An 11,731-nucleotide genomic window follows, 5' to 3' on the forward strand; every position below is an offset into this window, starting at 1 on the left:
TATGCACAAGTACAAAAACACCTGGAAGGTTAAACGGTATAAAAGTGTATGAATCAACTTTATATTAATCTTTTCTAACAAATATTGCACCATTATCTGAACAACTAATACAGTAAATTAATACATTGCAGTTAACATTAAATGTTACCGTACAGATGCTTTGTTGTGGCACAAATGCATTTAAAACAAAGACAACAGCTGGTCATAGTTTATTCAGTCTTCTGTGTAGAATCTGCTGGAAGAAGGAGAGCGGATCCTCGGAGTCAAAACCAACGTCAAACTCGGGTTTTTTCCTGAGAGCGAGTGCAGCAACCAGTATGGCCAACATGGCGGTCAGCCCCCATATGTGATACTGGCGTCTCGAATCGGGGTCCACAAAGTGAAACGAGTGCAGCGGCCCGACCAATCCGGCAGCACCGTGGGCAGCATAGTGGTCCTTCTGGCTGGTGAAGAAGTCCAGTGGGACGGTGAACACGGCACTGACCTCAGCAGGGTTTGGACTGGGACGAAAAGACGCATCTATGAAGCCAACGACCGGGGTCACCAACAGACCACTCTGTGGAAAGAGACGAAGATGGGAGGGGAAATGTAACTAAAGGTTGAACCCAAAGAGGCTGATACTCTTAAAGGGAAATGTGTTCTACCTTATTGATGATTGGGAAGAGTGTACAGACCACCTGAACATCATCAGGTGGTAGACCGATCTCCTCCTGTGCCTCCCTCAGAGCTGTATCCACATCATCTTGGTCACTGGGTTCTCTCTTTCCTCCTGGGAAACACACCTCACCAGCACTGGTCCTCAGCTAGAGAGAGATAAAAGAAGTACATGTAAAGAGAGAGCGTTCATCCTTCACCTAAATGGCATCTATTCAAGGTAGGGCTGCACAATACATCGTTACAGCGTCGACATTACAATGTGTAAACGTCACATCACTGCAGGTGCGGTGTGCAGTAACACATATTAATTGCAGTACATCATGCTACTTTTTTTTCCATGACTAATCTCCAGAAGTCCGTCTGATATAATTCATTCCCATTAAAGTGATCTTGGATACTTTTCTAACACGACAACATCTGTTCACATGAGCAAAGAATAGAAGAAAAACTCTTAAAAGAAACAGTAGTTTATGGAGGTATTTCAATGAAAGAAGAGGTCCAACAAAAGAGCTGCATGTACAGGAGAACATGTTTTAGTTTGACATCTAATCTAATTTCTAGTGTTGTGGTTTAAAAAGGGCTAAATTTAGCCAATTGTGCATAAAACGTTATTGAGCTGTGCAGCTGGGGATATTTTTTCAACCACTGAGCTATACTGCATCCTGGTCAGGTGTGGCTTTAAAGGACTATTAATACATAGAGTGAGCAGCATACAGACACTCCACTGACCAGTGGTTATGAAGGGCAAGCTGAAAATGCAGCTTTATTCAAATGACACAATGCCACAGATGACAAGAGAAAGATGAGAATGGGATGCTGGAATCAAACGGGTGACTTAGCGTGGCATTTAGACTTGCACAACTAAGGAATCAGAGGCAGTATAGCATAACAATTTGGCAACAAGATGCTCTGGATGGACGTGTATGAATGTGACATTACATGATCCTGCTGCCCAACATGTCCACTAACTTCACCTAACCCTTCAGGAAGAGTGAGATACCATCCCTCAGTAAGTCTTAGCCTTGCAGATGTTTGACTTATCTTAGTTAGGTACTTGTGATTTCTGGTCTCCATCTGCCCTTTATCATTTTCCGTACATTGTGCGCTTTGTTGTTTTATGATGTCTGTTCTGTTGTAAAGATGCACTGACACAACAAATACTGACTCCTCAATGTTTAAAAGAATGAATGCAATTTTATAAGACATTTATATTTTTGTTCTGTATAATTTACTTCACCAATTACATTAGCACACTACATGAGTAAGTTTTTTTAAACTTTTTTATAATGTAGATGAGCTCTCATTTAGAATCAACCCATTATTAAATTATTGTGGTTTTTTTCATATCACAGTGTCATTTTTCCCCAATATCGTGCAGTCCTAATTAGGGTTACCTGTTTTGATCGCAGGGTCATCAGGGTGTGCAGTTCCCCATTCTTCACCAACAGTGGGATCAGGACTGAGGCTTTGGGCAGCACCGGCAGATAGGAGAACTTTTTTCCAATGTCAAACTGCTTTAAAATAGCTATTGTCTTCTCTTTAATATGCATGGTAGTGGCTCGGCTTCAAAGCAGGAAAGGCAAAGTGCAGGACTGCTACACCAACCATACGTTGTCTAACTCATAAACAAGGTTGAGGACGAGCTTTAAACTTGCAAGCCCGCTTTAATTATACTTGAGTAGCCAATTAATTCCCGTTAAACTCCAAACATGTCACGTCGCGGCAGTGGCAGGTCTTTTTTAAATCGAAGGGGAAATGGTAACGAAGCTAGCTGACGTTAGCTGACGTTAGCACAAGAGCTAACGAAAAGCGTAGCAGCCGATGGAAATTCGGACAGCAGTCGTGTCACTCACGCTGTTAGAGTCGAGGTAAAACTGTGTAATATGCTACGATATTCACTGGCAATCAAAATCAATACTTTACAGTACAGTAAAGTAAGGTTAACGTTACACCAAAACAAACCACCTCAAATGTGACGTCAAATTTATGCGACGATCATCGGCTTTAGCCACACTTAGCCAGTTAGCTCTCCGACTCTGATGGATAGCATGGATAGCATATACAGTATCTTCCGTAGGGGCACAGTCCTTCGGCTTATTGGACCAACAGACAATGAAGGATTCTGACAGCTGGTCGGTAGTAAATGATAATTTACTGATCGATGTCGGTTTTAATGAACTTTATGTTCAACTTCAGAGTCAGATATAATGTGAGCAGTGAACCCCAGGAGTTGGTGGACTTTATTTGTGTGTGTTGACCAGAGAAGCGAGTTAGCATCCAGCGAGTATTAACTTTAATGTGAATTAGCGATGCTAGCCGAGCTAGCTGACCAGTCCTGATTAGCAGCTAAATGTAGCATCACGCTAACGATGTTTGTATTGTTTCCTGTCAGCAGCTGAAGTGTGTTGTGTTCCTGTGATGTGGTTCATTAAGTTCATAAAACTGTGGCTGGTTGACGCTAATGTAGTTGTCAGTAATCAGCTTTAATTCGACACTGAAACAGACTCTGATAGTTTTAAATGACATCAGTTTCATGAATTTGTTGAAAATGGTCTCATTTGTTGTTGTGATGTTGCTGGTGATTCATTAAAACCAGATGATCCGTGTTGAAGACACGTTTAGTTCTAGTATCAGAAATACAAGAAGGAAAATGAAAGTTTAGTTCTGCTACGTCAAAGATTTCAGGAATAAAATAATTAAATGAGTCTTTATGCCTCCAACTTTATTTTACAATCATGAAATAATGAAATAATCACAGATAATAAAAATATAAATAGCAGAGAAAACCTAAGAGAATAAATACTGAACACATATTTCTATATGAAACAATAGATAGAAGTTATATATCAGAGAAAATGAATATATATAAGTCATAGATGGATTATCAACATCATTCACATATATATAGGCTATAATAGATAAAAGTTATATATCAGAGAAAATCATACTACATATATAAATCATGTATGCAGTATCAATATAATCAATATATCAGAAAACATATATAAATCATATGTGGAATATTAATATAATCAATATATCAGAGAAAATTATTATATAAATCATATATAGACTATCAATATAATTCATACATATATATTAAAAAAAGATATCAGAAAATGATAATATATATGTATATATTGTTTTATATAGAAATATGTGTTCATTACTCAGTATTTTGTTTATAAATGTAATAGCGTAATCATTTATTGTCTCTTCACATTATTAAAATAATCAACTTTACTGCCATTATCTGCTTCTCTAACATATATTAGTGTGTGTGTGTTTACAGTGTTTGCAAAATACCTGTCTACAGTCGAGCTTAATATCAGAATATTCTATTACTGTTAATCCCGCTATGAACATTAAAATACGCCGAACCATTTGTCCTGTATCATAGCTACATGTATGACGTTTGCAGCAAAAAAATAAAAAACGCATGAAAATCAGTTTAATATTCAGAGTTAAGATGGATTAAATGCGCTGTCAAACAGCGCTGAGTGGAGCGGGTGACCGGACCAAGATGGCGGCCGTATTTCTCGCTGCGCAGCATCCCGAGCAGCGTCTACTCTTCATTATGTCTGTGCACCAAATCCACTAATCACTCCACACATTAGCACCATGTGCTAACTGTGGCTAAAGAACCACATTTACCAAGACAACTATCCAGTACAAAGCCCTAAAACACACCAAGAAACACATTAAAGAGGATTTTACTGCTGGAAGCTGCAAGCCAGCGCCTAAAGAACAAACTAAAGCAATGGCACCAAACCCGGTTCAGTGAAGAGAAGCAGAGGAAATGTTTGACTGCAGACATAAAGCAGGAAGACACTGAGCTGCTCAGGTGTTCCTGATGACACCAAGCAGCCACCTGGACAGCCAATAGGAACACAGCTTACTGGAAGTCCAGAGGACTGGCTTAGTGAAGGAAATTTAGTTTAAAGTTGAAGCAGAAAGTTAACAGAGAAAGTTGAAAACCACTTTCTGATATCTGAAATCTCTGAGTTTTCACACAAAGAATGCCTGAACATGTCAAACTGGTTCCATAGTAGAACCTTCACTGTAAAACGTCATAGTGTGGTGTGTTGCTCAAAAAACATTACGAACGGCTGTCTAGGGTCACAACACAAACACAGGACTAACACTGGTTTTCAGGGGGTTAGGTGGCTATTTATTTGAAAGAGTAAGTTTACAACAACACAACATGTGAGCAGAAAAATCATAAAGTCTGTCTTTAGTTCAGCTGAAAATATTAGTTTTTGTCTTTTTTATTGACCAAACTTTTCAGGAAGTAGATGAAGAATAATTAAAGCTCTCATGTAGAAGTCCAACTTGTTTTGGATCCTTGTGGAGAGTTTAATCTTAGAGTTTGTAAAGCTGTTGAGTTTTTAGAGTCATATGGATTGTTTTGACATTTAATAACAGAGTCCTGAAATAAAATTACAGTTGTGGATTTCTGTCATTTAGTCTGGACTAAACAAATAACAGCAGCATAAATCTCAAACGTCTTTATGAGGAGTCTGGATTGAGGCTTCTCACTTGATAATGATCAAAACATGAAATTTAGGTTGGTTTAAAGGAATATTCCACCTAAAACCTCCACTAGGGCAGTATGTGTGGCAGCGACAGCAGAAAGAGGTCCTCTCTGGGTGGAAGAACGGCGTCCGAGTGGCAGCTCCCTTTCTGCTCTTACCTTACTCACTAAACCCCAACTGCTGTGTGGTCCATCAGGGTGACTTCTTCAAGCCCCAAGATCAGATTGAAGTTGGTGAAGATGGCTTTAAGCAGTACGATGTCATCACTGCTCTGGACATGGACGCCATGATGAGTAGGATCTACGCGTGGCTGGAGAACCCGGTGAAGTTTGAGAAGTCTCATGGCGTTAATAACACCCTGGACACAGAGATGGTCCCGAAGTCCGATCACAAGGAGGAGGAGGAGCCTCACATCCTCATTGTGGAGGGCTTCCTGCTTCACACCTACAGGATTTGATGGACGTGCTAAACTAACGTTACTTTATTTCCATCCCATATGAAGAATGCAAAAAGAGGAGGTGCTCTAGGAAGTCCATGGTACCAAAATATCTGTTGTACCCCCCTGTGCCCCCCCCCAAAAAAAAATAATCTGGATCCGCCCCTGAGCATATATCTTCTCCCCAAAAACAAGACCAAGTGTCTTTAAGTGGACTACAGAAATTATCACAAGAACGCACTGTAAACTTAAACGTTTTTGCCGCCTTCTTTTTTTTTTGCTATGAGCATACCATAGAAGTGTTATTTTTATACTTTTATAGTGCTAATGTTACTCCCTCTTCTGGAAAAGCTGAAGAAGTGCAACAGAAACAGGACTCGAGGTTTCAATGGGGTTTGTATTGCTGTAAACAGGTCCTCGATGAAAACATCGGGCATTAAAGAAAACTTACAGTACATTACAAGTCATTTTATGGCATAATGAGAATATATATCAGCATTAAAAATCCAAACATGTACAAACTGAAGGCTGCTAACATCTGACTGACAGCTCACTGAACATCAAGCCAGAGCAAATGACATTCTTCATCTCTAGTTCTAACAAAAACGACTCAATTTACAGCTAAACACAAATTATCTACATAACTTAAAACTCAGCAACCAAAATATTCATAATATACATCATTAATCCCACTTGCTCATAAAGGGGGGAAATAAATGTCCTTCTTGAAGTTAGTCACAACCCACAAGTCACTCTTTGTGGATTCTTATGTAGAAAAATAAATAACATTCAAAACACAGCAAAGCTAAGGAGGGTCATCACAGTGGTCCTAGTCTTCATTCAGATTCAGCCTCTGCAGCACTTCATCTGCTCACACTTTGTACTTCTCCTTGGCTTGATCATTCAGTATACAGATGTGCTGAGAAAACAAATAAACCAGAGTCAGAAGCTGAAAAAGAAGTTGAACTGACTATAAATGGAGACTGATTAGGCTGATAGCAGAAACAGTGTTTAAGTTAAAACGCTTTTGTTTGTTTTTTTACATGAACATGTTAAATGGAGCTGCAACACAGACTTATTTGAATTATTATTCTACAGATCATTTTCTTGATTACCGATTCATCTTTTGTCTAAAAAAATGTCTGTTATAATTCCACAGAATCCCAAGAAACTTACTTGTACATTTTCTTTTTATCTAAAAACTGAGTTTACAGCAACTATTAAACATATTAAACAGGGAAACAAAGCAAATATTCCATTTAAAGCTAGAACAAGAATGTAATAAATATTTTTACTTGAAACATGACCAAAACAATTCATCATTTATTTTAATACCTACAGCTTAATTTTATGTTTTCAGATTATCTGATTAATCATTTCACATTTATCTATTAATCACAAAAGTGCTGAATATCAGATCCAATAATCAACCAAACCAATATTTTGTTTGTTCCTATTTAAAACCACAGACTTTTTTTGACTTTCTCCAAGGATTTATGCAAGCCAGCTTTAATAAATGGACATGAATTTAGCATTTCTCCACTAAAAGAGGCATTTTTCACAGTAGAGAAATGCCTCTTTAGACATTTTGAATATCATACAAGAACAAAAGAAAACACATCTTACTCAGACCTAGTGTCCCTGTAATGCAGCATGCACACCATGAGGAGCCTGAGAGTGGAGCTCTGAATTCAGTCACCAATTATTTTATTATTTATGCATCTGCTATCCCTTATGGGATAAGTATGTAATGTCTTTAGTGAAAAAGAGCAGTTACATTATTTTCAAATATTTAGATTATCATGTGGATAGAAACAAATTAATCATGAATATAGTAAATCAAAGTGCTGTTTCAAAAAATACAATGCAGACATCCCCTACTTATTCATTTGCCACCTGTGGGCAAAATGCAGAATAAAGTCCTGTCAAATTATACAAAATATAAGTTTCATATTCCAGCAGTTGTTTTGAGTATAAAGTATATTAATGATGAAAAAGTGACAAAATAAAAACTGCTACATGTCTACATACTGCTATTTATTATCCTATATGTGCAGTACCAGCAAAGTATGAAACGGTGCCAAATGATGATCAGTATGTTGAACAAGTTATGTGGAGTTAAAAAGTATCACGGAACTGGAAGGAAAGTCTTCATATTTCATCTGGAGTTATCATCTGCATAATACTCACACTGAGATCTCTGAAGTACTCGTTGTAATCCAAAGCGTAACCCACCAGAAAGGCATCCGGCACCTCAAACCCAATGTCTGAAATAAACAGAAAACACCAAAGCAAGTTACATAAAGAAAACACAAGCTGCTTTAAAGAGGAGTGGAAGTAAAACTCTTGTCACTAAACAGACAGACGTTGCTCTTTTACTGTCTCTATGAGGTCGTACTTAAGTTGTCAGAGCGTCATCGTGGGAAGTCAAAACACTTACAGTAACAGCTGTCCTTGAGGGACAATCTTAAAGAGATTATCCAACTCAAACCTAAAAGCATTACATAATCAGAGGCGGTGTGAGTGGGGGGTTATCAGGCGTGCATTAGTGCATAAGTGCCTTGCTCGCCTACGTTTGGAGTAGATTTTCCTGAAATAAACGTTAATCCTGCTTCGCCAGATCTTAAAAGAGACACAGTGAGCACAATAAATCATTACTGCTCAGATAATGCTGTGGTGTAAAGTGAGTAAAGAGGTGCTTACAGTCTGGTCTATACCCTGAACTCCTCGGTGTCCTCTTCACCAGGAGGCTGCAATGACAAGCGAGGAAAGACGGGATGCGTGAAACAAACACCTCTGAAGACAAATGAGCATGTCAAAGACAAAGAGCTTTCCTGTGCAGGTTTTAATCCTAACAGATGGCATTGGTCGTCTTGGTACACCTGCACAACACCCTGCCCAAACAAATGCCTACTCACAGGTCAAGGTCAGCCTCTTGGTGTGGAGCTTCTTTTAAAGACATGGACATGAGTGCAGGCACCAACAAATGGAGTTTCCAGTGTTCTAAATTAAATTCGCTAAAATAAAGTTATACATCTCAATTTATTTTTAAAACAATCTATTTATCTGTATTGTATTTGGGCGTAGCAGACTTATCAGTGGTAGAAACTCCAAAACCTCTGCAGGAAGAGGAATTGTGGACACTGCATGATACAAGAACAGCTAAGAGGGTGTGAGAAATCGCCTTTTAAGCCTAGAATAAAACTGGTATGTCATCAAAGCCACCGAGTTGCATAAGAAGCATAACAAATGCAAACCAAACTGCCCTCTTTGTTGCGAGCATCAGAGGAAGCCGGCATCTGTTCAGCACATATCCTCTTTTAACCAGCTATCAGGAACACATCAGAGAAATGGCCTCAGTGCAGTTAACAGTGCGGCAGATTAACTCTTAAGCTGCTCCATCCCTCCGTCGCATTACTCCTCTAATGCAGTCCTACAGGAGAGTGTCCATTAGCTAAGAGCACCGTCAGACACACACCAGCCAGTTTTAATTCGGCTGCCAGCACCACAAACTGTAAGCGATGATGCCCACCTCACAACTTTTACCATCTTGGGATTGCATTCGCTCAGCAGGGAAAGAAGCGTCTGCATCGTCCTTCCTGTCTCTACGATATCCTTTTATCGGTGCAGGAAGTGGTCGCGTTACAGCAGAGACAGAAAGAGAAAGTCAAGAAATGAAAGTCACGTACAGCAGACTTTGGTGTTGTGCAACTATTTAGCGTTAAAAAAAAAAAAGAAACAGATGCTGGCTCATGTAGTGCTTTTGCTGCACAAATGAAATTCAAATCAATGAGCAGAATCAGCAGCAGTAATGGAACTTTATACATTCCTCCACACCCCTTTCAATTTTCCATACAGGTCAAATTGTCTCAAGACGCTTTATAAAACCCATATGCATGAACCTGTACAATATACAGTATTCCAATGGATAATACTTTTTGCAGTATGATCAGTATTTTCTGCTTTTTTCACTGTATCATCACGGAGCAAGTATCATTTTGCACTACTGTGTTTATATCTTCCTTTCTAGCTTGTAAATATCTGTATACATTGTGTTATATTTACTTTCATTACTATTTTTCCCTGTTCTTCTGACTATAGTTTTTATCATTATTATTCTCTTTCCATATTCCTAGAGTGACACCAACAGCCAAAATCAAATTCCTTGAATGTTGTGCACATACTTCACCACTAAATCTGATTCTTTAATAGAGAATAGAGAAAGTCTTACCTCAACAATCAAAACGTTCTGCAGAAAAAAGAAAATGAAAGAGCAGTTAATGAAGTGGAGCTCTTTAAAAAGCAGTGCAGTGTTGTTTGTCACAGGACTGACCTTGCCTGAGAGACTGGACAGCTCATCCCCTCCTATGACTCTGACATTGTTAGTTGACTTATCGTTCTAGGAGACACAAAGAAGACGCATCATTAACCGTCACGTCACAGTTTGGTCTAACCTCGTCCTGTCTGCTGCGCTTATATCACGACAGACACCTTCACCACAAACGCACTGCAAGCTGCATCTTGGCACTGCGGCGGCCCGTTTGCAGTTTAACGAGATCGTCCTCATTTGCCAACTCTGTATCACACATCAGCACCCAAGTGCTTCCCGGAAATGAAATGAGAAAGGCAGCTTACACAGTAGCTCTTCACCCTAATGAAATCCACCGTCAGCGGGACTGATTTATCACTGTTCTGGTTCAGCGCTTTAATGTAGTCCAGGAGGTCTGCGAAGAACTTGTAGCCCCCTTTGAGCACGCACAGAGCTACGATGTGGTGGCCCCCCATGTCCCGGATTATGTCCCGGGCCAGACGCTCTGTCCTGCACACAAAGAGGGAGAACACAAGGGACAACACTGTACATTATATTATTAATGCAGTGGAGCTTTTAAAGAAGATGGGGAGGAGATCCTTGGCATGATATGGCACTTAAACATAATTGCTTACCATGCATTCCACTGCACTGCACCCTCCCTTCCAAATATTCAAATGCACTTCTGGATGTGGGCAGCCGTGTTTTGTTTAATACCTTGTTGCTGTAATGGAGCTTTTTTTCTCTATTTTTTTTACAGTCTGGCTTGTCATTGCAGGAAAAGCATGACTCAGTTCCATTTAGTGAAGCAGCATGAACAACTGCAGGACCTCCCCAGAGTGGCAGCAGCCATCATTAGTACACCTGAGCTTTTCCTGCTGTGACATGTAAAGATGTCTGCTGTGAAGAAAAAAAAAATCAAGCTGTTGATTGGTTTACCTGTCCATGATGAGGCCATGGGGGATGATCACCTTGTCCAAATCGTTCTCATAATGCCTGGGCACGCAGAAAAGGTCCAGCTCATGGCCTTTCTCATCATCAGCGATCTGGAGGAACAAGAGGAAGCCATCTCCTTCAGCTCTGCGCAAAATAAAGCCGTTTGGCACTGACAGATAACGTGCGCCAAAGAAGCATTTAACCAAAGTGAAGCCGTCCCCCCCTCTCTTCTTGGCAACACTGAGCCTCTCAACCACCTGTTTATCCCTGCACACCTCAACTGACTAGACTTGAAACACTGTTATGCATCAAAACAGGCCCTACGGTAGCCAACGCGGCGCACAACCACACCCTGACAAGTGCACAAGTTACCAAACAAATCGGTCCGGAGCGAGAAGCGCAGCCGGAACCGGGAGCCTCACCTGCAGGTACGAAGCCATGTTAGCGTCCGTTGCGTTCAGTCGCGCAGGAATATGTGAGGAGTCATGCTTCGGGGTGAAGGAGGAGGAGGAGAGGAGAGGAGAGGAGAGGAGGGAGGTGCTGCTGCTGCTGCTGCTGCTGGTTTGTTGACTGGAGCTTGTTCGAGCTTCTCTCCTCCTCGGCTGCTTGTGAGCGCGGCTCTTCTCCGGCCCGGTTTAAGCCCTTTACGTCAGAATCCAGTTTACCTTGGCAGTAATCTGATTTGCCCCCCACAACCTGGGCTTAAAGCGTTACGCCGGTTCCCTTCTTCTCCACTACAACTGCATGTTTTGGTGGCCGAGGCAGCGGTGCACGGAGCGCAGAGGAGAAGCTGCAGATGACGCAGTTTTAAAAATACACCGGTGACAGTTTCTGCTGTGTGGAAACACCGCTCAGTGT

The 11,731-nt window shown here is 40.4% G+C and overlaps 2 protein-coding genes and 1 long non-coding RNA gene across 3 annotated transcripts; 1 reads left to right on the forward strand and 2 right to left on the reverse strand.

The window, feature by feature from the left end:
* Positions 1-39: 39 nt before the first annotated feature.
* nudt7 (nudix (nucleoside diphosphate linked moiety X)-type motif 7) lies at positions 40-2,623 on the reverse strand. The gene is made up of 3 exons (XM_022201921.2): positions 2,052-2,623; positions 645-803; positions 40-556 (listed from the first exon to the last, which is right to left on the reverse strand). The coding sequence occupies exons 1-3, from the start codon at positions 2,205-2,207 to the stop codon at positions 203-205; spliced, it is 669 nt and encodes a 222-aa protein (XP_022057613.1). The 5' UTR covers positions 2,208-2,623; the 3' UTR covers positions 40-202.
* A 45-nt stretch (positions 2,624-2,668) lies between these two features.
* LOC127534972 (uncharacterized) lies at positions 2,669-6,167 on the forward strand. Its single transcript, XR_007943612.1, has 2 exons — positions 2,669-2,789; positions 5,389-6,167. It is a non-coding gene; the product is annotated as an uncharacterized LOC127534972 (long non-coding RNA).
* Positions 6,006-11,731, reverse strand: hprt1l (hypoxanthine phosphoribosyltransferase 1, like). The gene is made up of 9 exons (XM_022201887.2): positions 11,296-11,731; positions 10,877-10,983; positions 10,264-10,447; positions 9,962-10,027; positions 9,860-9,877; positions 9,161-9,243; positions 8,332-8,378; positions 7,819-7,895; positions 6,006-6,547 (listed from the first exon to the last, which is right to left on the reverse strand). Exons 1-9 carry the CDS (start codon positions 11,311-11,313, stop codon positions 6,500-6,502), a joined length of 648 nt encoding a protein of 215 aa, XP_022057579.1. The 5' UTR covers positions 11,314-11,731; the 3' UTR covers positions 6,006-6,499.

This window comes from Acanthochromis polyacanthus, chromosome 8 (genome assembly GCF_021347895.1).
Source record: "Acanthochromis polyacanthus isolate Apoly-LR-REF ecotype Palm Island chromosome 8, KAUST_Apoly_ChrSc, whole genome shotgun sequence".
In the NCBI taxonomy this organism is placed as follows: domain Eukaryota; kingdom Metazoa; phylum Chordata; class Actinopteri; family Pomacentridae; genus Acanthochromis; species Acanthochromis polyacanthus.